This window comes from Rhinolophus sinicus, linkage group LG03 (assembly GCF_036562045.2).
Source record: "Rhinolophus sinicus isolate RSC01 linkage group LG03, ASM3656204v1, whole genome shotgun sequence".
NCBI classification, from domain to species: Eukaryota; Metazoa; Chordata; class Mammalia; order Chiroptera; family Rhinolophidae; genus Rhinolophus; species Rhinolophus sinicus.
The window spans coordinates 137299012-137321978 of NC_133753.1; the positions used below are offsets into that span (position 1 = coordinate 137299012).

Sequence of the window (22967 nt, forward strand, 5' to 3'; positions counted from 1 at the left end):
GTGTAATTCTTACAGAAAACTCTTATCTTAGGTAATAATAACAGCAAATACATACATAGTGCCTATTATGTGCCAATTATTATATAGAAATTAATTCATATACATTTTAAATAATTATTTGAGAGATTTGAGATATCTATTATTTTCTCTATCATCTTCAAACCTTGATTTTATTTTAAAAGGAATAAGTATACCTTTTTAACAAAAGGAAATAGGGGAATTTTGGCTTTCTAGAACTTTTAGATACCCAAGATGATTTAATCCATGACTCCAAAGAGTTGAACCGAAATGAATATTATTTATTGATACAGGAAGACAGCTTCTTTATGCCTTTCAGTGAATTAAAGTCTTGAAACATCATTAAAAAGATAGACAGCTATGTCTTTCACCATGCCCACAAATACAACTTACCCGATGATTGTGCCATGTTAAAATATTAAACTCTATATTTGATATTTCCAAGATCTTCTTTACCATGGTCATTTTAATAATGGTTTGAGTAATTTGAGAAATATCACCTCAAAATCAGAGGTTGAAAAAAGCATATAGGTGTTTTTCTGTATTGATTCAAGTGATGGTCACAGGAATTTCCAGTTATATTTTTTTAAATTTGTATTACATTTATCACACAAATAATATATATTCATGGTAGTAATATATATAATCAGAAAGAAAGACTGAAGAAATGCAGGAGTAGAGGGAGAGAGGTAGGGAAGGAAAGAAGAATAAGTAAAAGAAGAAGTAAAGGAAGAGGAAAATCACCATTGACATCGTAGAGTATATTTTTAATTCTTTTATAGGTGTAGGCAGATATGCATTTTTAAGTAAAAATAGCATGTCATACTCTTTCTAACCTGCTTTTATTTTTATACTAAACCATGTACGGTTGTATCATATAGATGGATTCACTTTTGCTAACTAAACAAATCACCAATTACCAGACATTTAGATTATTTCCAATTTTTCTTTATAATCTTTATATAACCATAATTAATTTTTTAGGATAAAGTCCTAGAGAAGGAATAAGTGGATTTACAGGTAAGTAAAATGTTAGAGCTTTTGATATTATTGCCAACTTGTCATCTAAAAAGGTCACACAATTTATATTTCCACCAGTAATGTTCCAAACTACCAGTAAATGTTGTTAATCACTATTATTTTAATTTTGATTCCCTTTATTACCAAGAAGAAAAAGATTTTTTTTTCAAATCTTTATGAACTACTTATCAATTATATGATTTCTAGGTTAAAAGCAGCTCTCCCTTTCTCTAGCTTTAAAGTAGATCATTGAGACACTGAATTCCCAATTGAACAAGGCACAGAATACTGCCAGATTCCGCTAAATGTAACATACTGTCTGATTTTAAAGTGTCAACATGCATGGAGTCTGAGCAAGACGTCATCCAGTGCTTGAGATTGGCACTGACCGATGCTGTGAAGGACATTGTACAGCAGGTAATATCCGTGATGAACTCTGGGAGAAACTGTGAGACAAACTTAAACAAGCACAGTGTTCCTGAACATTTGCGTGACAGCATTCCTAAAGAATGGAATTATATTCCAAAAGAAACCAAAAAGAAAGAATCCAGCAAAGGTATATTTGTTTGTTTGTTTGTTTTTTGTAAGAACATATCCCTAAAGAAACAATATTCTAGGATATGAGATTAAATAAAATTCTAAAAATGATAATATTTGTAAACTACATTAGTCTTATTTTTACCATGTATATTTGGGACCCATAATTTTCTTTACTGTGAGTCACATGATCAAGGAAACTAGAAGTGAAAATGACTCAAATGGTCGTTTTTTTTTTATTTAACTACCAATTGAGAATTTTCTGTGACATTTTGTGTTCATGTTAGTATTCACAAATTAGTTACATGATTTTGACTAATTTTCTCTAAATCTATTGAGTAATCTAACATTCACACTCTCAAGAAGATTGCTGTGATACTCAGTTTAATTGTTCTTTCTTTGACTTTCCCGCCCTGCAACCATTAATTATTACTTTCTTTTCTCTTGTTAACACACCTACATGTGTAGCTATTAGGTCAAAAATAGCATCCTATTTAGTAACTATATATTTTTCTGACAGGGTATTTTCCCCAAATACCTGTGGTCCTGAATTCAATGCATTGTTCTTATTCAGTGCATCTACACGTGTATTTAAGAACCATCAGTTATCTATGTTATTCATTTATTTTATTAATCAAGTCTTTTCTTCTTAAATGATTTCTTCCTATCTAGGTAGTTCTACTTTCCAGTAAATTCACAAGATTCCTTTGTGTATTATATGTCTATCTGTAGTCATGAATCTTCTTTAGGATTTTTAAAATAAAACTTTTCTCTTTTATATTCACCTTTAAAGAAGAATATTTTTTCACCAACTCTAAGGAAATTGTCAACAGTAAAATACTCCAGCTGAACCCACTAAAGTTAACTGATGGGACTAGCATTTCTTTCATTCTTCTCCGTGAAGATCCTAAATAATGTGGCTCTTATCCAGTGACCTTATATTACAAACTCAAATCAGTTATCTCTCGGTGACCTTTCGTAGTAATGCTTTCATTCTGTCCAAGCCCCATTAAACTGCCTTTGAATCTAGTAAGGCCATTTAATTGAAATTGGAAAATGTCAGCTTTTCATTACTTAAGTTCTTCCTTGTCTGAATGTTCCCATCTTTCCTTCATTCTAGCTTTTGGATATTTTGGATATTTCATAGATTTTGAGCAATTCAGAAAGCATGAGCTATAGTTAACATATCATGTCATATGATATTTTGCCTGTGGCTTTCAAGTCGTTCTATTTAGGAATAATTTTGCTTTCTAAAAGCATTTTGGAATTCTTCCATAACATTTCAAAGAGCCTCTGCTTTCAAAAAACACTTACTTTGTAGATATCAGTTCTTATGGTTTTCCTTACTAAATAATATTCTTCATAAAAGTATTGCTTAAGAGTAGAAGTACAATACTTCTTCAAGACAGCCATGATGGGGTGCCAAAACACATAAATAAATAAGGTAGTGGAGAAGAGTGACTTTATAAAGCATTTTGCGCATTCCAAGTGGCTATGACAATAGGAGATTACCATTATTTTTCATTTCTGCCCTCTTTTAGACAGTGGTCAACCTTCATTGTCACTACAGTATACAAGAAATATATTTACATGCCAGACATTAAGTCATTTATTCATTCAATAGATATTTCCTAAGTGAATTACTACTACCTACCAGGCACTGGGGTTGAGGCCAGAGATATACTGTAAATAAGATATCTCCTCTCGGTGCTAGAAGACTAGTATAACTGCAGATGGGTACAAAGACCTCAGGATATGTACAAGACAAATTTCTGGGTGTGAAGAAAGAAAGAAATTAAACTTTTTGAAACCTCATATTGAGATTGTCACCGGTCTTCTCCCTTGGTCTGTGAGGCCAGTTGTGTGTTGGGGACACTATTGTTGGGTAGGGAATGGGCAGGGTAACCTCACTCTTTTGTTAGCTTTTAGCATACAGTAATGAATTAAGGTTGTGTTTGTATTTTAGAATCTAAGTTTAACATAATTAATCTTCACAAAGAACACAAGTGGCTTTAGCATATTCCTGTAAATAAACAATCAACTACAGTTTAAAATATGCTGGGAAGGCAAGGAAGAGCAAACAGGACAAAGTGAAAAAGCTCACAACTTTATTCTTAACAGGAGCTCTTGCTCAGCCATATTATAAGGAAAAACAATAATAATCTGATCAGATTTGGCAAAAGAAAGGAAGAAAGAAAAGAACAGAAAAGAAAAGGAAGGAAGGAAGGAAGGAAGGAAGGAAGGAAGGAAGGAAGGAAGGAAGGAAGGAAGGAAGGAAGAAAAAAAGGAAATGCGTGGGAAAATCATTTAAAATATGGCTTCCAATACGTTATTGTAAAATAAGAATCCCTCCTAAGTGAGTATTGATCCTTGAGATATTAGCTAAAGATAGTTTGAGGTCATCTTGATTAGCAAAAGATTTCAAAAATAAACATTTAAAACCTGAAGACAAACCTCTGAAATTGTTTCCAGTAACATTTTAAGTCAAGTGTATGTAATAAAGTACTTTGCAAAATTTGTCAAAACAATAATAAGTGTTCAAGCGGTATTTTTTCTTTTTGAGGATTCTAACTTATTAAAAGACAAGTAATCACTAGCTTAAGGGGACATTTATTCTTCCTGACACAGTGAAAATGACAGAACATAGAAAACACTAAAGTAACAAACTAAAATGCATTTTTTTATTTCTTTGTCAGTAAATACTGTTACATAGAAAACATTGAAGATTTAAAGAAATAAATATTACAATAAATTATACAATGTAAGAGATTTACTGAAGAGTTGAATGGAAAGTTCAGATGTTTCTCATATAGCTCAGCCTAGGTACTTGCTCCTTATTTCAAGGATCAAATACACAAAGAACTAGTTGTATTGTTTCTTTGACAATAATTAAATGAAAGATATACTAGAGAATATATTTTCTTAGCAGTAAATTACTTTTTAAATAAGAAGAATGCTTTATGGGAAAATTGGCGGAGTAATTACTTTATCTGAAACTGGATTCTGGAGAGGAAACAGGTAATACCACAAGGGAAATGTATTCATGGCACATTCACATGCAGATTGTTGAGAAAGAAATTGAAGGCAAAAATACACAGAGTGCTATCGGAAGTCATTCAGGTACTTTATTTTATAAAAACCAGAAATGTTAGTTTTATAAAAACCAATACCACCAATAAAACTATCATAGCTGCCTACTTAAGAACTTAGAAATATTTTCTAACATGAATTAAAATATTCCAAATAAAAGTTTAAGTGATTCTTGAACATTTTTCTGAAAAATTAAAAACAAAATATTTTTCAATTTGTTTACAAGAATAACTAAGTGACATCATGAATGTTGAATAATTATTAGTGAAATTTCAACAACCTTTGCCTATGTGGTGGCTGAAATAAAAAAAAAAAAAAAGAAGTGCCATGATTTCTCAAGCACAGTTATTGATACACTCGTTGCACGTGGATCTATGTATATTTACCTAGTGGCTTTTCCCCTAAGACAGCTATTAAAACCATGTATGGAAACAAACTAAACTTAAAATCTGACCTTTGAAACACTGTTTCACCAAGTGTTAAGGCCAGATTTTAAAAATAATAAAGCATATTAAATTATGTTATCCCTACTCAATAAATTATTATTGACATTTCATACCATTAATAAAAAAAATTTTAAGTGATTTTAAGACATTATTTTGTCTTTACCTCATTCGTTGTAAATTTCCCTTTTGCATGTTTAATAATCCACAACATATATTATTACATCCAGGAGTACATGCATGGGAAGGAAGAAATGATAAATACATAAATATACATACCACATTGTATTTATTCTAAGACTTGCATTTTTTCACACTTTATCAGCTTAATTTGCTTTATCTATATTTTAAGCCTCATCTAAACATATTCATTTTAATAAAAAGAAAATACTTATCGGAACAATTTTTTTTATCAATTACCAAACTAGATGCTTTCACATTTATTATTTCATTTAATACAGCAGTCTTATGAAATCATTCAAATATATGTTGGATGCAGTTTACAAACTTACAAAGATTGCTCTAGTTAAGTTTTTTAATGATTCTTAAGTTGTCATGAATTTTTGAGGAGTCACTAGACTAGACATGTTTTCCCAAGATCTTTGTACTTTTCTAGAGCAGAGTGACTTCTTTAAATGTCACAAATACTTTGAAAAATCTTTCACATTGTTTTATTATTTTTGTTCAGTAAAAAGAGTAAAGATTGTTTTACTGAAGAACTCAAAGCTATGTTCTTTTGATACCTCACTTAGTTTCAAGATTCAAATTCATTTATGTATACATAAATACATAGTGGATTAAAACCATCTCTGGCTTTGTGGGATACACAAGCAATGAGACTTTTTTTTCCATACTCTTGAGTATACTTGTAAAGACAACCCATGAAGACATAAATAACAATATAACATAAACAATAATAGGTGATAATACAAAAGATGATTCAACATGGCACATTATAGACCTAATTACCAAAATAGTCGTATGGATAATATGTTCAAATAAATTCATAGGAGGAGAGGACTTTGAAATAAGAGTTGAAGAATATGGGTGACCCTGAAGAGAGAAGGTATTCCATGTGAGAATGATGAGATATTCAGAAGCCTAAAAGGCAGGTCAAGCCAGTTTATGAGGCAAACAATGAATTTGGTTTAGTTTTACTGAGTTAGTGATGAGTAGGGGAAAAGAATAGGGAGCTGAAGTTGTAGGATTGCTACCCTGGAGAAAGGCCAAGACTGAAGATTCTGGAATCATCTAGAAAGTAATCCTCAGGACACATTCGGCAATGCTTGGATGCCACAACTGAGGAGGATGCTATTGGCATCTAGTGGGTGGAGGCCAGAGATTCTGCTAAAACATCCAACAATGCTCAGGATAGCTTCTTACAACATAGAATTATCCAGCCCAAAATGTCAATAGTGCCAAAGTTGAGAAATTCTGATTTAGACAGAGAAAGAGAGCATCAGTAAATCCTTCAGAGAAATAACACCAAACAAAGGAGAATATGTAGAATTATCAGTCAATAGGCCAAGGACGTCTTAGTAAACACCCACCTTTAAGAAGTATTAGTAGGAAGTAGAACTAGCATGGGACACAAGAAGCAAAGAAGAGTAATAGAGATAACCATGAAACAGTTTGTAGACTCATTTATTCAACAAATATTTATTGAACAACTGTTATATATGAGGTACTAAGTGCTGGGGATACAGAGGTGGCTTCATGGAGCTTATATTTTAGTGGAAGGTGATAGATAATGAACAAATAAAGGAGACGATTATTAGGTGATGCTAAGTGCTATAATAAAAGCAATAAAATGGAGTCTAATGATAGGGAGGGACTTGGGCTGGGATAGGAAGGGTGTGAAGTGACTGCTTTAGATGCGATGGTGAGGGGAGGCTGAGGAGGTGACATTTGCGCTAGGAACTAAAAGAAGAATTGACAAGAGCTGGAATGATTTTGACATGGCTTCCAACGAAACAGGAGAAAAGCTTATGGAAGTAAAGACCACAAAGAGGTCCAGCAACAAAGTGCCTTTGCATTTGTTAGTTGAGGACATCTGGGCCATTTAAACCTGCAGTCTTCACAGATAAAAATATAAATAATCATTCCAAATTTTCTAATCTTCATTTGTGGGAGAAAAAAATAAGTTTCACATTTGGGAAATTTTAGGCAGTACTGTAAGGACCCTAGTAGAGTTCTGTCAGAATATGTCAAGCACTTGCTCTTCTCAACAATTTCCTCCACAAAAGTTAGACATCCCCACACAACACTCCAAACAACACAGTGATGGAACGCAAATGCTAATATTAATCATACCTTTTCTTTCTTTTCTTCCCCAGGCTTCACAAGGCTTGCTGCTCAGGCAGTATCTATTGTAATCAGCAAGTTACCTACGGTGATTGCATGTTTGCCTCCCCCAATTAAATACTTCTTTTTTCTGTCTGAGAGAAAAATGTCAAAAAACTTTGTTGACTTGAAGAAAGCTAGCCTGCTTGTCTGGAACTTGATTGTAATTATATGTCGGATATTCGAGGATGGCAACACTGTGGAACTTTTAACAGGTGCCTCCCTTGACAGATGGAGTAAAGAGAAACTCAGTTTAATCTCTGTGTGTTTGGAAAGCATCATGGGAGAGCAGACAAGTAGCCCTAATCAAATGACCCAAAAGGTCATACAGAGCATTGAGCAGCAAAAACCCAACTGGATTGAATGCCAATTGCTGAAAGCAAGGAAATTGAGCACTGAATGGTAAAGTAGTATTTTCCTTTCACTAAATTTCACCAAATACATTCAATAACAAAATCTCCAATAAACAACAACAACAAAATACTGTAAGATAGGCAGCATTTTGGTAACTTCATGGGAACTTTGATGAATGTCGAAATAAGATAAGTATTCCATTAAAAACCAGATTGTTAGACATTCCTTGTCTTATTAAAATTTGAACCCCATTGATACACTGCAACATTATACTTATTTTGTCACCGTCTTAAGGTTTCTGATTAAAAGGGTAGTAGTTAAACCCAGGAGAATTTGGTTTCACTCTTTTCAGTGTGCAAACAGGTATCTAGTGGATAGCCTGGAGCGTTTTGTAAATGGATTGGGCATGGAGATTAAATTAAGAAGGAATTAATGGATATAAAAGGCTTTTTATTGCTTTCTGTGTACCTGATTGTCAAAAAGGTACACATTTTTCATCTGGTAACATAAGAATCCCAGAGGGCAACTGGGGCATATCACACTCAAGCTATAAACACACCCAGCTGTTTCTTTATGAAAATGTCAGCCTTCTCATAGGTTTGTCACCAAGAGCGAAGTGATTTGTGGTATTGCAGAGATTTTTAAGGTTCCCTGATGAATTTAAATATGTACATAGAGTCCTTCTGTCTTAAAATTAGTCTTCAGTATAGAATTGCATGATATGGATAAAGGAATTATGGTTCATATGGTCTAAGATCACTAGGCCAGTTTTTTATTGTTTATTTTTTTACACCACTCACACACACTGTCCCCCAGTCTTTAAAAATATACTCATGTTGCTAGCAGATACTATTCTAACTTTCTGCCTGAAATGACTATATATTGTTAATTTTCCTAGTACATGGTAGTGATAAAGCGCTCAGACTTTGGAATCAGATGGGCAAATACAAATGCCTTGTAAGCGGGCCATCTTGTGCAAGTGGTGAATCTCACAAAGTCTCATTTTCAGATATAATGCCAACCTGACAGTTGTTTTGAAAAATTAAATAACATTCATAAAGTTCCTCGAATCAAGCTTAGAAGTACTGAGCATTTTTTATTTATAAACTATTAAAATACATTGAACTCACTGGTTAGTATTAGGATAACAAACACTCTACTGCTTTATCTTAATTTGTAAGAATTTATATTAATCCAAATGGGGAAGTGTCAGTAATCATGATTTTCCTGGTCTTGTCATACTGATTTCTAGAAATATACTTGTGGGACGTCCTATGGGGAGGAAAAACCATAGCAGTCAGGCAAGAGCTTAGTAACATTGACAGTGACCTTCGTAATCTTTACATTTGCATTTGATACCAATTTATAGGCTTTATTTAATCCAATGACTAAGAGATTAAGGTCAGATGTCATTATCTCTGACAGTGGTTATAAAAGGGAGAGCAAAAAAGAAGAGTAAAGATAGTGGATCTGAGTATAGTCACAAAGTTAAATTTACAATATTGATGGTTTAGGAGCCCTTATAGCAGTAAGATCAGTTTGAAGAATGTCTCAGTCATACACCTGGGGCTACATACAGTATTTCATAAGTAAAATTGTTTCCTCAAAAGTTTACATTTTTTATAAACAGCACCAACACATCTGATATGTCCTATGTAGGGAGTTGTTTAGCTAATAATATTTGGCTGATCAGCTCTCTGTTGCAACATTCATCCAAAATGAAGAATTGCTGATTTTTAAAAATGTTTTACAGCCCTCAAAGATTCTGAATATATATTATGTAATTATGTACTTAGCACAATGCTATGTCTTTCTCAATTTCTGAAATAACATCAATATTTTAAATCAAGATTTCAAGTTATTTATTACATTTATTTGAAAAAGAGTTAAATTTGGCTTATTAACTTGCTTCAGGTCATTTCTTCTAGGATTTGGGTACTGCAGGAATGTTTCTTCTTGACTTTGATTTCAAGTTGATTATCTGATATGCAAGTAAACTTCCATCTCTACATATTTCTCATAAATCGATGATCATGTATTTCATAGCTCTATACCATGAGGAAAATGTATTTTAAACCATGATGTCTGTATATAGGTGGAGAGTTGTCTTAGCTTCACCATGTATATATGGTGAAGCTTTATATATAAATATAAAGTATGAGAATGTAAGCATTTAAACTAAATAGTTCTTCTGTTAAGATAAAAGAAACGTTAATTTTCCATGAAGATTATCTTGGAACTACTAAATATCATTTAGCTAGATTTTTTCACTTGCATCTAGATTTAACTTTGATTTTTACAGAAATTGTGAAAATAACCACAGTGGAAGGGTGGCAGCTGTAAGCATTGCTTATCTTGCATACCGCCAGGAAGCATTACTATTCATTAAAATAACCTTCACTTTGTAGTAACACTCAAGCTGTAAACAGTCAACTTAGATTCTGGAGAACATACAGCCCAAAAAGTAAAGAAATGTCTGTCTTTGCAAAGTAATTTGTCGAGTTGAAGATTATTGTTTTTCATCATGGTGACCCTGACTTGGCTGGCTGGGTGCATATACAGATTAAGATTAATGCAGTTATTCCTTGGCTAAGGTCTGCCTCTTTCAGGGCACATTCTCCCTAATGACATGATTGATAGGCAGTCCCAAATCCAGAGAGGAACTCATTAATCATAGCATTGACTGAATCCAATCATTTGCTTCACCTGCACAGTGATGGACAGGAAAGGATACAATTCAGGGGCTGACACTGACGCACTCCTTTGTCAGAGGGCCTCAACTTTTTCAATGTCAGCCTCCAAAAAACCTGACAAGAAATTTTGCTTGCAGCTCATATGCAGCTTCAAGATATTTACAAACTTCCTTTATTGAAAAAAGATTATTTTATTTGTTAATTTCATTATTTACTAATGAAAATCTCTAAGCGTAGGATTTGCCTTATTTTTTAGCAAGGCTTACATGATCGTAAAATTCTTTTTTTTTTTTTTTTAAGACAGATATTTTGAAGCTACATGTGGAAACAATATAAAAGTTAATGTCCAGCAGCTGGGTATCATTTAGTTCAGTCTTCAGGTCAGCGGCACTGACTCTTAGCAGAACTAATTTTATAATCATGGCAAAATCTCAGTAATGAACTGCAGTATATAGCTGATGACACCACAGTAAATTTCATTGAGTCTGGGAAACAGTTGCAAACCATGCATTTTCTTAAGAATATTTAGATTGCAAAGCTTAACATGATCCTAATAGCGATTGCAATAGGAAAATTAGTGTGGAATATATATGATGAAAGTTGACTATCATGATTAATTTTCACTGGCATAGCTTGAGAATTTTTTATTTATTTATGCCATCTATTATTACTATGTAAATAATGTTTAAAATCAATAATAAGCATACAAGGTCTTATAAAAGATATGTTTCATAAATATAACTTGGATATACTCAGTGTAGTGATGATAATAGACCTTTTTCCTAGAAGAATAATCAGGGTAGTGACTTTTGCTAAGTATGTGTTATGGAGAAGAAACAGGAGAGGGGGCATATATTTTTAAAAGGCAACAAGTGTCAAAAGGCCAATTTAAAATACCCAGTGGTAAGCACACTGCCAGGAAGCAGCCAACCTATATTTAGCATAATAGGCTCCCTCTTTTGACACTTTAATTAGTCTTTTATGTGTTCTAAGACAGGTGTAAAGAGGAATCTACAAAAGACAGAAAACCAAAGCTATTTCTGGCATCAAAGATACTTTTTATCCTCAAAGAGAAAATACAAATTATTTCTTACATGTTCTTAAAAAGAAATGTTTTGTTTTCATCCCATGATTATAGCAATTTCAACAATTGCAGTAATGGGAAAATGTTTTATAGATAGGAGTATAAATGCAATAAAGAAATGTTTGAAAAGAAATGATTCAATTTTTAAAAATGCTTTCAGGTGCTTAGTTCTAAGGCACTGTTTATATGAACAGCAGTGGTTTGGGAAGTCTTATCTATTTGAGTGAAGTTTTTATGAGTGCTTTGAATATGAGACATCAACTCTCCACACTCAGTCTCTTTGATTATTTTCCATCTTTACAGTTCTTTTCATTGATACATATATGCTTTCTTTGTATTTAGTGCATTTATGACAATAGAGAAAAGCACAGCCTTAGAAGAAGGAGATATTGCTCTTGAACTGACTGAGCAGAAAATAAACATGATGGTCCTGGATATCTGCCACAAACCAGGTGGCAGCGAGTACCTGAGGCAAATTTATCACATCATGCGGCTCAATGAGGTAGGGAAACGGCCTTTTTACCGAGCAATTAGGTGTGTACTGGCCTGAGGCAGCGTCTGCTGGCAGCTAAGGGTTAGTCAAGGAGGTGATAATACTTCTTAAAGTCAATACCAAACTCAATATTACATTATTAATAGAATCTATTCAGCCCCGGCTGTTCTGCATTTGTACAGCAAAAGCTTCACTGAAACAATGTAGGTTTTATTTATATGGTTTAAACAATAACACGGCTCATCAACTCAGTTCAGTTCTGAATCGTACAGACTAGAGGTATAGTTTGGGAATTGTGTGTTTGTGACTGTTACGCTGATGTTAAAACCTAGTGTTTGTGAAATGAAGAATTTCCTGAAGAGAGATGTAGCTCATCTCCTGTAGGCATCCCACTTGTGTTGGTGAAATTGGAGATTTCTTACATAATGAGAAAACTTCAGAAGAATATTGAACCATATTCAGGAGCAAACTAGCTTAACCCAAGAAAAGGCATTAATGCACAGACACTGGTTAGGACCAGTGTCATGCTTGTCCACCTCTCAGCTGGGTTAAGCCCCTGACCTTGCATGTTTCTGCTGTGTTAGCAAAAAACTGTAAAGAGCATGTAGGTATCTCAATTATTTACTTAAAACAATACAAGTTGACTCAGTCAGGTTTTTAATTTGATCACATGTATCTGAATTAGTGTGACAGCTAATGTGAATAGAATTATGTTTATATTTACAAACACATGAATGAGTTTTTTGGAATATTAAAACTGTATAACATGAATAATGTGAAGATAGAGTGTTTTATGTCAATGAAGTAGGCCTTAAAAACCATAAATTTCCAAGGAGTGAATTAAATTCTATCACAGCATTTTACAACTGCGTTATATAAATGTTCTTCCCACTATTACCTCTCTGAAAGTTACTTCAAGTAAATCTTGTTATCTGTCTTTTCAAGAGCTAATCAACCAGTCAATACACAAGTTGTATAACAGTGTATTCAATGACCACCTGAGAAGCATCACCTAAGGGGCTAGAGCTCAGTATGTAATTGTTACAAAGTAATAAACCTATTTATTCTTGCTTGCTAATGATCCCTCACAGATTGTTTGGGGTTTCTGTTTGGGGAACTCAAGCATTTCAACTAGTGGCCTTGACTAATTGAAAGACCTCCATTGGGAAGTCATGGTCTTTATCAACATGTCCACCTGGCTACCCAAATTGGCCAAAATATCTGTTGACTACGGAGAAACAGAAATTGCAGTAGGATTCACTCAGATCCTTAGTAAAATGGTGTTCAATAGTTCTGAGGACAGCAATGACTGGTATAGGTTGACATACTGATAGACTAGTCCTCTTTTTAAAACGTCCATAACACAAAAAAAGAGCAGTAGTCACCAATAAGCAAAATCAACAAAAGTTAAGTTGGATATTTAGGAAACCCAAGGCTATCTTCCCGTCGTGGAACTCTGAGGCAGTTGTTCTAAACAGGTATGCTTTGAGATCTATTGTACGTAAGATTCTTTGCTGAGGCATTACCACATTTTGATCAAGTTGGTTCCAAGTTATGATTTTTCTTTCATTACAACTGAATATGCTTACCGCTATGACAATGTCTATCAGATGGGATGTCCGGCTAAGTACTTGGTGGTTTATTGTGCTCAGCGAGATGCAGTGTCCCAAGGTAATAATTTAAGGTGACTGTGGGGGCAGAGCCCCAGAAAGTAGTTTCCAGGCTCTCAGCCTCACATAGACAGGTGCTGGCTCAGGTAGTAAATGGCCATCAACTGTGATTGCATGGCCATCAGCTGTGGCTAGTTGGCCGTCAGCTGTAACCAGTGAGCCATTGGCCACTAATATAACTGCTGTGGCTGTGCTAGCAAGGGAAGAGAGAGAAGAATGGGGGCTAGCAAGAAGATGGCGGCTGGGCTGGCAAGCGTGGATGGCGGTTTGCGGACAGTGTGGATCCAGCTTCCAGTGGGAGTATAGTGCCGCCAGAGAGAATATAGTGGTATGACTCCCCTACCTATGGCTCCGTGGGTGTTCCTTTTTGGCCTCACCATATCCTGCGTTCTTGTATGGGGAGCGGGAGCAGAGAGCGAGCAGGATCTCCCGCACGGCAAATGGCGCAGCGAGCAGGGTCTCCCGCACGACAGTGACCCTAGAACCAAAGACTCTGTGACTACTAAAAGAACGCAGGCGATAAACCCCAATAACAACACCAGGGTGATTAAGTGACTGTTATAATATACATGGCTGCTTTTATACGGTGAGCTATCCTTCTGTTGGAGGTGAATTTCCGTTGTGAAATTTGTTCATTTGATCAGTAGCACTCTGAGTCTTCAGCACTTTCGGATGTGCTACTATTTGAAATAAATATTCAAAAATGTAATATAAATACAGAAGCGTTTATGGGCACCGGCCTAGGTGAAGGAAAGAATGCGTGTGCCTTTGAGAGACAGCAAAGTTGTAAGAGAAAATGAGTTTAAAAATGTTTGTCTTCGAGATAAAGGAAAGATGTCTGGGCACAAAAGTCCAAATGGTAGTTGAAGATCCTGGCCATGAGCCCAGATGAAAGAGGCCGTGAGTGCAAATTTGGTGGTCTTCATTGAGTATGGCAGTTGAGATCATGAGACTGGTGGAGCTCTTCTGTGGAGAGAAGTAGAAAAACGCTGGGTAGAGAAATAAGCTTTGCTGTAGCTGCATAGGGAAGGTGTTCAAGAAAGGATATTCAAAGAATATATTTCTCCTAAAGAAATATACCAAATTAGCAATCAATCTGGTTAAAGCAATGCCACAGAAAATCTGAGACTTTGAAGAAGTAATGACCAGTGTCAATATAGTAGCAGAGACGTCAGAGAAATTAACAAGGGACAAAACACTACCATTGTGTTTACAACTTGCAACAGAGCACTTTCTGTTTTTTTGAATTGTGGAAACAAACAAACAAGCCAAAATACAGTCATGTAAAAGGAAATCAGTGAAAAAGATTAATAGCCAAAACATAGTAGGTTTTCTAATGAAAGGAGAGCATTTTAATGCTTTTTAAAATTTTACTGTCAGAAATTATAATGGAGAAAAAATTTGTTTCTGTTCAGAAATCGAAATCTAGGCATAAAATTATGTTCTAATGGCTTTATCATTATCTAATAATATTTAGTAAGAATCAGTCAAATACCGTAGAATTGATTTTTTTAAAAAGAGATATGATCCGCAAAGAGCAAGTTTAAGAAAAGACTATCATTGTTTGCTTAAGTAGTGGTTTCTTTGATTTTTAAGGGTTTTGGGATCTGAAACTTGCCTTTCACAATACCTACAGTGGGCGTTCTCTATTCATGAAGTTAGAGAGGCACAGGGAAAAAGATCACAGTGAACTGAGACCAGAGATATGGCTTCTTGCCCCAACTCTACCCCTCATCCCTGAGTGACCTCTGGCTTGTCTCTTGACCTTTTAGAGCCAACCATTGAACATGGTGTGAGCTAAAGTTTCTCAAACTTTCATGTGCCTACCAATCTCCTGGGAAATCTTAACAGTCAGATTCGGATTTGCTTTGCTGGGGCCTGAGATTTTGCTTTTCTAACAAGCTCCCAGGTGAGGCTGATTAGGCTGATCTGCGCATCAGATTTAGCATAACAAAGGTTTTCTAGAAAACTTCTGAAATCCTTCTCAGCTCTAATGTTCGGAACCTAGTCCTAATCCTAACTGTGAAGAAAAAAAATTACACTGTGATGTACAAAAAATTAGGAGAACATTTATTTTATTTATTAAATGATGTGCTTATTAAGAGTTAACATTTGATAGTTTATAGGAAACTTTCCATCATTTTTATTTGTTCTTCAGAAAGAGTCCTATAAAGTAGATTAGGATTATTCACCTGATTTATTTACGGGTGGACAATGAGGTAAAATTCAGAGGGTTGACTTGATATTTTTTAGGCTACAGCATGGAAATAGAATTTAGGAGCGTGCATTGTAATTAATTCTACATAGGTGAGGCCGCTTATAGTGAAATATCAGAGTACTTTGTGCTCTGCTGAGCAGGAGTAGGTAGCAACTACACTTAATAAATGAATAAGCAGTCTTATACTGTGAGTAGTCATGCACCTGAGTTAAGTTTTGGTAACCAGATATGTTAACATGAAATAATGACAAGATAACGCCTATTAAAAAGATTCTGACATATGAAGCATACGTTCCTTATGTGAGAATTTGTTAAATGCTTTCCTAATCTATCCTCTATTTTAGGTGAACTTGTTTTTGATGGGTTTATTGCAAAGCTGATTGGTACTCTGCTAGGTTTCTTCTGAAAATGTATTTTGTCCTAAGGCAAGTAATACACTGTAATCTAGAAAATGTGCTGAAAAGGTAGATTTGGATATTGATCAGTTTATTTTTAAGAGAATATATGCTTCCCACCGCAACGACTTGTAATTTTTTTCCCCCTTGAAGGCATATTTAAAAGAACAGCTGTTTTCTATGAATGCTTCAGAGGAAAAGCCATTACCCATCAGACCTTTAAAAACAACCTTGAGGAGTGGGGAAGATCAGCCTTCTGCCTTTAACCCTTTCCATGTGTACAAGGTGTTTAGTGAAAACATGCTAGATCAGGTATGTGATAGTAAATTTAATTTAAATGGATGGTTTCTTTACACTAGTAAGAAAAAAATTGGTTTGTGTTTGAATATTTACTCATAAGCATTTTCCTAGGAAGCAAAAGGCCTTGTATTTATGTGCATGGTCTGCACAAATTGACTTTGAAAAAGTTATTTTACCTTCTTTCTGTTTGTCAAACTGATTCATATGTTTGGTCTGTAAAATTTAGCATCTGACCAGGTCAGTTCACCGTGGGCGGAGGGAACATCTGTTTGGTTGTGTCTAGAGACTGGCAGAAAAACCAGGAGTTTTGTAACAGTCTTTCTCTCCCTTGTCGCCCCCTCCCCCATCTCCTAATACCCACACTTACCAAATACCTGGGCATCCTTATCAGTTTATCAAATGTATCAGGTAAATTATAAAATAATTTTAAATCAATTATACATAGAACATTTAGCTCCTCTTTTAAGTGGCATGAGGTAAATTTGCTTTTTTTTATAATCCTAAATACATTGCTGAATTTAAAATGAATTTGCTAACAATCTTAAAGTCAGGATGTTTGGAATAAAGTCAGTGTGATAAACACCACACATTTTTTAATGTCAGATTATGCCATTGTATAAGCTGAATGTTTTAGTAATTATATGAAAAACATCATCTCTATGCCAAAGTATTTGAAATCTAAAGTTGCTCTTGTTTTATTTATTCTTTTGGTGGCTTTTCTGAGAAGCCTCTTGACAGACTATTTGAACTAACAGGGCAGAAGAGAAGGATTGCTTGACCTAGAGCGCTGATGAAAATAAAAATTAAAACAATAGCCTAATTCGGGATGCAGATAATATTTTTACCATGCCTGTTACAGCCCTAGTCTACATTCATCAATACTGTAGTAGAGTAAGACCTTCAAATGCTGACAACCTGGGGCAGAATTCTCCTGCTCTGTGACAGGATGGGAGCGCTCCATTAATCAGCAGGTGACGGGCATAGTTCTGGTTGGATTTTAAACATCAGCCTGGACTCTTATTATCAAAACTATTTAGTTTAAACAGTGTAAGCATCTATAATACTTTAAAACCAAATATATCGTATACGTTTGCGTTTTTTGGCTGCTTTCCTGTGTTGTGCCTTAGATTGCTCCAAATCATAAATAACCATTGTCGCTGTTAAACTATCCTCACAATTACATAAATAGCATGTTTTATTCAGTTCTGAAATATGTGATTATCCTTACAGTAAATTTTCTCCTTCCTCTGTTGTGAAATTATTAAATGAGAAAAAAAGAATCATTTGTGTTCCTTACATAACAAAAATTAGGTGCTTGCAATTTCCCCTTTAAAGCATTTTCTTAATCAAAGAGGTAATGTTAATATTTACACATTTTAGTTCAGCTGTGTCATAATTTGAGTAGTAGCACTTCCAAGTTTGTTTGTTTACTTAATGAAACTTCTGGGTGCTGAAAAAACTATAAACTGGTAAATGAAAAAGTTGCCAATTATTTTACTTTGCTTTTCAAAGAGTCACCATTTCAGAGAAACTTGGTCAAACGCCATTAGCACTTGGAGGAATAACGACTCAAGAAATTGATTTATATTTTTATAAATAATGACTGCATTCCCAAATGGATTTATACATTAATTGCTGTCTTATTGGAATAAAAACCTTCTTCTGTGGACATGATTGATGTTATCTGTCTAAGTCCTTGTTCTGGACCCCCCTCCTTCTTAGTTAGTCTATCACAGCTGGAGCTTTAATTTACTGATCATATTAACTCTGATTAATAACTAACAATAGTGTCTTCTCATTTATCAACAGTCAGCCATTGCAAAATGGAACTGGAATTGGCCAAACTTGCTGCCAAATTATCTGGGACTGGATAAGATGACCTTCAGTGTGCTGCTCAAAAACAGGTAAGATTGAGTATTTTGGGGATCTGGTGGAGGGGGATGGGTATATGTACACATATCCTTTATATATAGGATATAGATAAGTGCATATTAGTATATATCTGAAATTATATGAAGTGTACTTTCTAAATGCTGTTTTCACATAGTAAACAGTTGCAAAAGGCAGTACAATTTTTTTCGGAAATGAAATTAGTTGGCTTTAGTCTCAATTTTAAATATTTTGACTTTGAGTGTATGATAGTTAAATATTGTAAAAAATAGTATTGAGTTGAATGTCATTATAACACTGTGCTTTTTGTTTACAACAATTTAATGAATGCATACAAAATGCCAAGCCAAACCAACTAGTCTAAGCAGGGAAAACAAATAAGTGAAACTGTCAAGATGGAATTTTTGCTTTTCAGCTAGTTTTTTTGCCACTGTCTTGCTGTAGCCTCAGTTGCGCATTACTTTACACACACGGACACACATACACATACACCTTAGGGCAACCCAATAAAAAGATGTGATTTCAGACTAGACATCTACCCATGTAGTTTACTTTGCACAAAAGTATAAACATTGTATTTATATACTGGATCAATTAACATGTTTTTTAAAAATAACTTTGAAGTTTTCAGTGAAAAGTAAGAAGTATAAATTTTATAAATTGGATTTCTGTTAAGTATCACATTTTCACATAAGATATATATGTGTGCGACTCTTTTTATTCAAGTATTATCTGTTTGCTTATATTTATGTGTGAAAATGGACTTCTATTAATCTTTGTGAGGAAGAATGTATTTCTGTATCTTTTTGAAAAAAAAAAAATTAGGTATCATTTTTCCTGAAAGATAATGACCGTGACACAGTAGAATTGTTAAATCATCCTTGAGAAATATGCTTGTATATAAGAAAATATCTTAAAAGAGAGAGATTCCAGTATTTCCCAAATGGATGTTTACATAAATAAACAAACAAATAAATAAATAAATAGATAAATGGCAGCTTTATTGCCAATAACAGCTGTAACTTAGATGTGTGCTCACAACGATATTCCTAATATTCACCCCTGAATGAAATTCACCCCGATCATCATGGACAAAACAGAACAATCTAGAAGCTTACCACATGGTAGGCAGTAGTTCAGAATGCACCCTATTTATGCACTGGTCCCCTAAAGGGGCGCGTTTCCTGTCCCAAAGTTAGTTGACGAGGTAGGAGGTGGGGGTGGTGGAGGAGATGCCTGTTCTTGTGTTGAACCTGAGCATCGAGTAGGCATGGAGTGGCTACATGATGTTTACACAATGTTTTTTTCCCTAGTTTTTGTTTTGTTTTGTTTTACATTTTTTTATTAGTTTCAGGTGCACAAAACCATGTAATAGTTAGACATTTATCATTTATATCCCTCACACAGTGGTAACTCCCCTCCCCCCATCCACTTCCCCTCTGACATCGCACACAGCCATTGCATTTCCACTGTCTCTATTCTTAATGCTGTACTCCGCTGATGTTTACACAATGTTAAATGTCTATCTGGAAATAAACTAGGAATGGTAAGTCATTTGTTTCCTGCTATTTGGCAAGTTTGAGGGTTATGTAGATTAACTGTATTATATTTTGCTAAGTTTTCTTCATTTGTGAATTGCTGCTTCCAATCCACTAAATGGTACTCTAGGGGCAGCACATCCTTCAAAACTTACTGCATTTGCTCTGAATAACATTGACTTTCAAGAGAATTTGTGTTTTCACTAAAATTGCATATTGTTATTTTTGTTTAATAACTTTAAATATATTTCAATTAGGTCAATAACTATTAGTCTATTTCCTCAAAATATTATGCACAGGAGTGAGTGGAAGAACTCCCACAAATTTAGCCAGAAGTAACAGGTCAAAACAGTCCTCTTAGAAAAGGGTCATGAATTTTAATAGAAACAGCTAGAATGTCATCTTAATAAGAGCCTTAGACTTTTAAAGAATGGTCTGAAAAGCATTCTACTTCAAACTACCACATACCACAAGCTACAATGAACATAATTTATCTATTTTCAAAGGATGAAAGACACCTGAGAGTTTTTAATTTCTTTTAGCACTTTCCCATTTATTTTCAGGATAATATTTATGAGACTTGATTAATATTGAACTGGTAAAAAAAAGTTTCTGGCATGTTGTCTAAGACTCTCTTGTTTGGACTTATCTGAAAATGCTGCTTTTTTAAAAAAAAGAGTACATTGAATTTTTGACAACATGGTTATCTGAAAATACTTATTTCAAAATGAGACCACAATATTGAACTTTTAGAATGAGAGTTATATGTGCCATCCTAGGTCCACAAAGTGATAATTTATTACGTACAACCATGATCTTTGGAGGTAGGCAGAGGTAAAGAAGAAAACCCAGAGCAATCAAATATGCTCAGCAAGTAAACAGCTCACTTGTTCTCTTTTTTCTCTCTTTAATTGGTAATATAATTATACTAATCTGTACACTATGGTCTAGTGTATATATAGGGCTGCAAATGTCTGAAGACATAAGGTTATGAAGAAAAGTGAACTCAAATACACAAATATGGAAAAAGTTGTAGTAGGGAATCCTTTCTATTTAATTTCTAAATTCCTTTGTGCGTGGTCTTTACATTCAATTTAATAAGCAGGCCATGTGTGGGCTTACTTTTTTCAAGACCCCAATGCCTGCAGTAAATCAGATCTCCCTCACCCCTAAAACAGGTTGGAGATGGGAAAGCAGAATTCCTGGTTTCTCAGGCTAGTCCTGTTGTGAGCCTACTGTAGGAAGGTTACCTGAACTATTTGACTTTGGATTTCCTCACCTTTAAAATGAAATAATGGTAATTATATATCTACTTTGTGGAGATTGTTGATGTAATCAAGATATGGAAAAGGATATGGAAGTATTTTTGAAAGTTGAAAATACAATACATACTTAGTAAAGTAGTAACACTAGCAAGGATATAGCAGTTTTAGTATCTGGTCAGGTAAGGAAGCAGTAAAAGTCATTAAGGATTAGCAGGAATTTGGAGGTGGGAGATGGAGTAGTCGGGTTATATTTGAGGTTACGTATACTAGGATTAGGTAGACTCCAGCCCTACACCAATAGTGAGGGTCAGAACAAGTATCAGGTCAGAGGCAAGGCCCTGGAAGAGTGAGAATATGAACAAGGGGAGACTCTACAGGCCAGGTGTGTCACTCAGGATTTAAAGACTCATAAGGTGAGTATTTTAGGGACAATTTAGACACATGAAAGAGGAGATTTCTGGTGCCAATAATATTGGTATGTGAGACAATACTGGTCTTTGTTCTACAAGCTGGTTCTGTGCTGACTTCAAAGGTAGAACAAATCTTGAAATGGCTGCCTGAGTCTTTGGAAGGGATGTCCATTTGCTCACTCTCCGGCCTCATCTCAAAACATTTCCCTTCAATTCATGATGTTTTAATTGCCTACTTCCTGTTCTTTGAATTCTCCAAGCTCTTTCCCATTTTAGGGTCTTTGTAATTGCAGTTCCCTCAGCTCTTCACATGGATGGTGTCATCTTGTCTCTCAGGGGCACGTGCTACCTCCTCAGAAAAGCCTTTCTTTCCTTATAACTTATCTAATGTTACCCTCCAAGTCACCCTAGCATTCTGCTCTACTGTGCTTTCTTAATTAAGTTATCACTATCTGAGATCTTAGTTTCTGTTTGTTTGTTGTCTCCTAATCCTGCCCCCTAGGGTAGACTAAAACTCCATGAGAACAGCACCTTGCCCACTTTTGTTCTAACTGTGACTTCAGTACCTAGAACAACACATGGGCATATAATAGGCTCTGAATACTATTTGTTGAATTAATCAATAAACAAGTGAGGAATAAGAATACAAAAGAAAAAGTCAACTCCTGACAGTTGAGCACACGGCAGACATTCTCCAAATGTGATTCCCTAATGATCAGTAATCAGTGTAGGTACCAGAAGTATACTCTGGAAAATCTCAAGTAGAAAATTATCTACATGCATATTCATTCTCTTCAGTTTCCAAATTTGAATGAAAATTAGGTTCATTAAGCTCTGTATGTTTAAAATGTCTGTTGTTATTATTATTATGTAAAGTGTGGCTCACATTAAAAGCACAGAACACTGGTCTTTGTTTTTAATTAATTGATCCAATTCAAGCCATAACCTTTTCAGCAGCAAAGTATGTTCTTTACTCCATGATTCAGAAGTCCTTTCATATTTGGGTGATAGGGTTAATAGTTGTGAATACTAAAAATGCTAATTGAAAAACTTAAGGTGGAGTTAGTTGACAAAAGTATCCAACCAAGCCTTTGTAAATTTGTGATTTTTCAAGACATTTGAAGAAATATGCAGTGGCTGAGACTTCAGAAAAGAGATCGTGAATCTATATTCATGACATATATTTTTCAACTTAGAAAGTTTGCC

The 22967-nt window shown here is 34.6% G+C and overlaps 1 protein-coding gene across 6 annotated transcripts in view; it reads left to right on the forward strand.

The window, feature by feature from the left end:
• KIAA0825 (KIAA0825 ortholog) overlaps window positions 1–22967 on the forward strand; it is a 358526-nt gene that overhangs the window by 160189 nt on the left and 175370 nt on the right. For all 6 annotated transcript variants that reach the window (XM_074328707.1, XM_074328711.1, XM_074328710.1 and 3 more), the window contains 5 exons: window positions 1370–1594; window positions 7445–7853; window positions 11925–12084; window positions 16512–16670; window positions 18468–18562. In XM_074328707.1, the coding sequence (XP_074184808.1) occupies window positions 1370–1594; window positions 7445–7853; window positions 11925–12084; window positions 16512–16670; window positions 18468–18562 (1048 nt within the window). The remainder of the gene's footprint in view (window positions 1–1369; window positions 1595–7444; window positions 7854–11924; window positions 12085–16511; window positions 16671–18467; window positions 18563–22967) is intronic.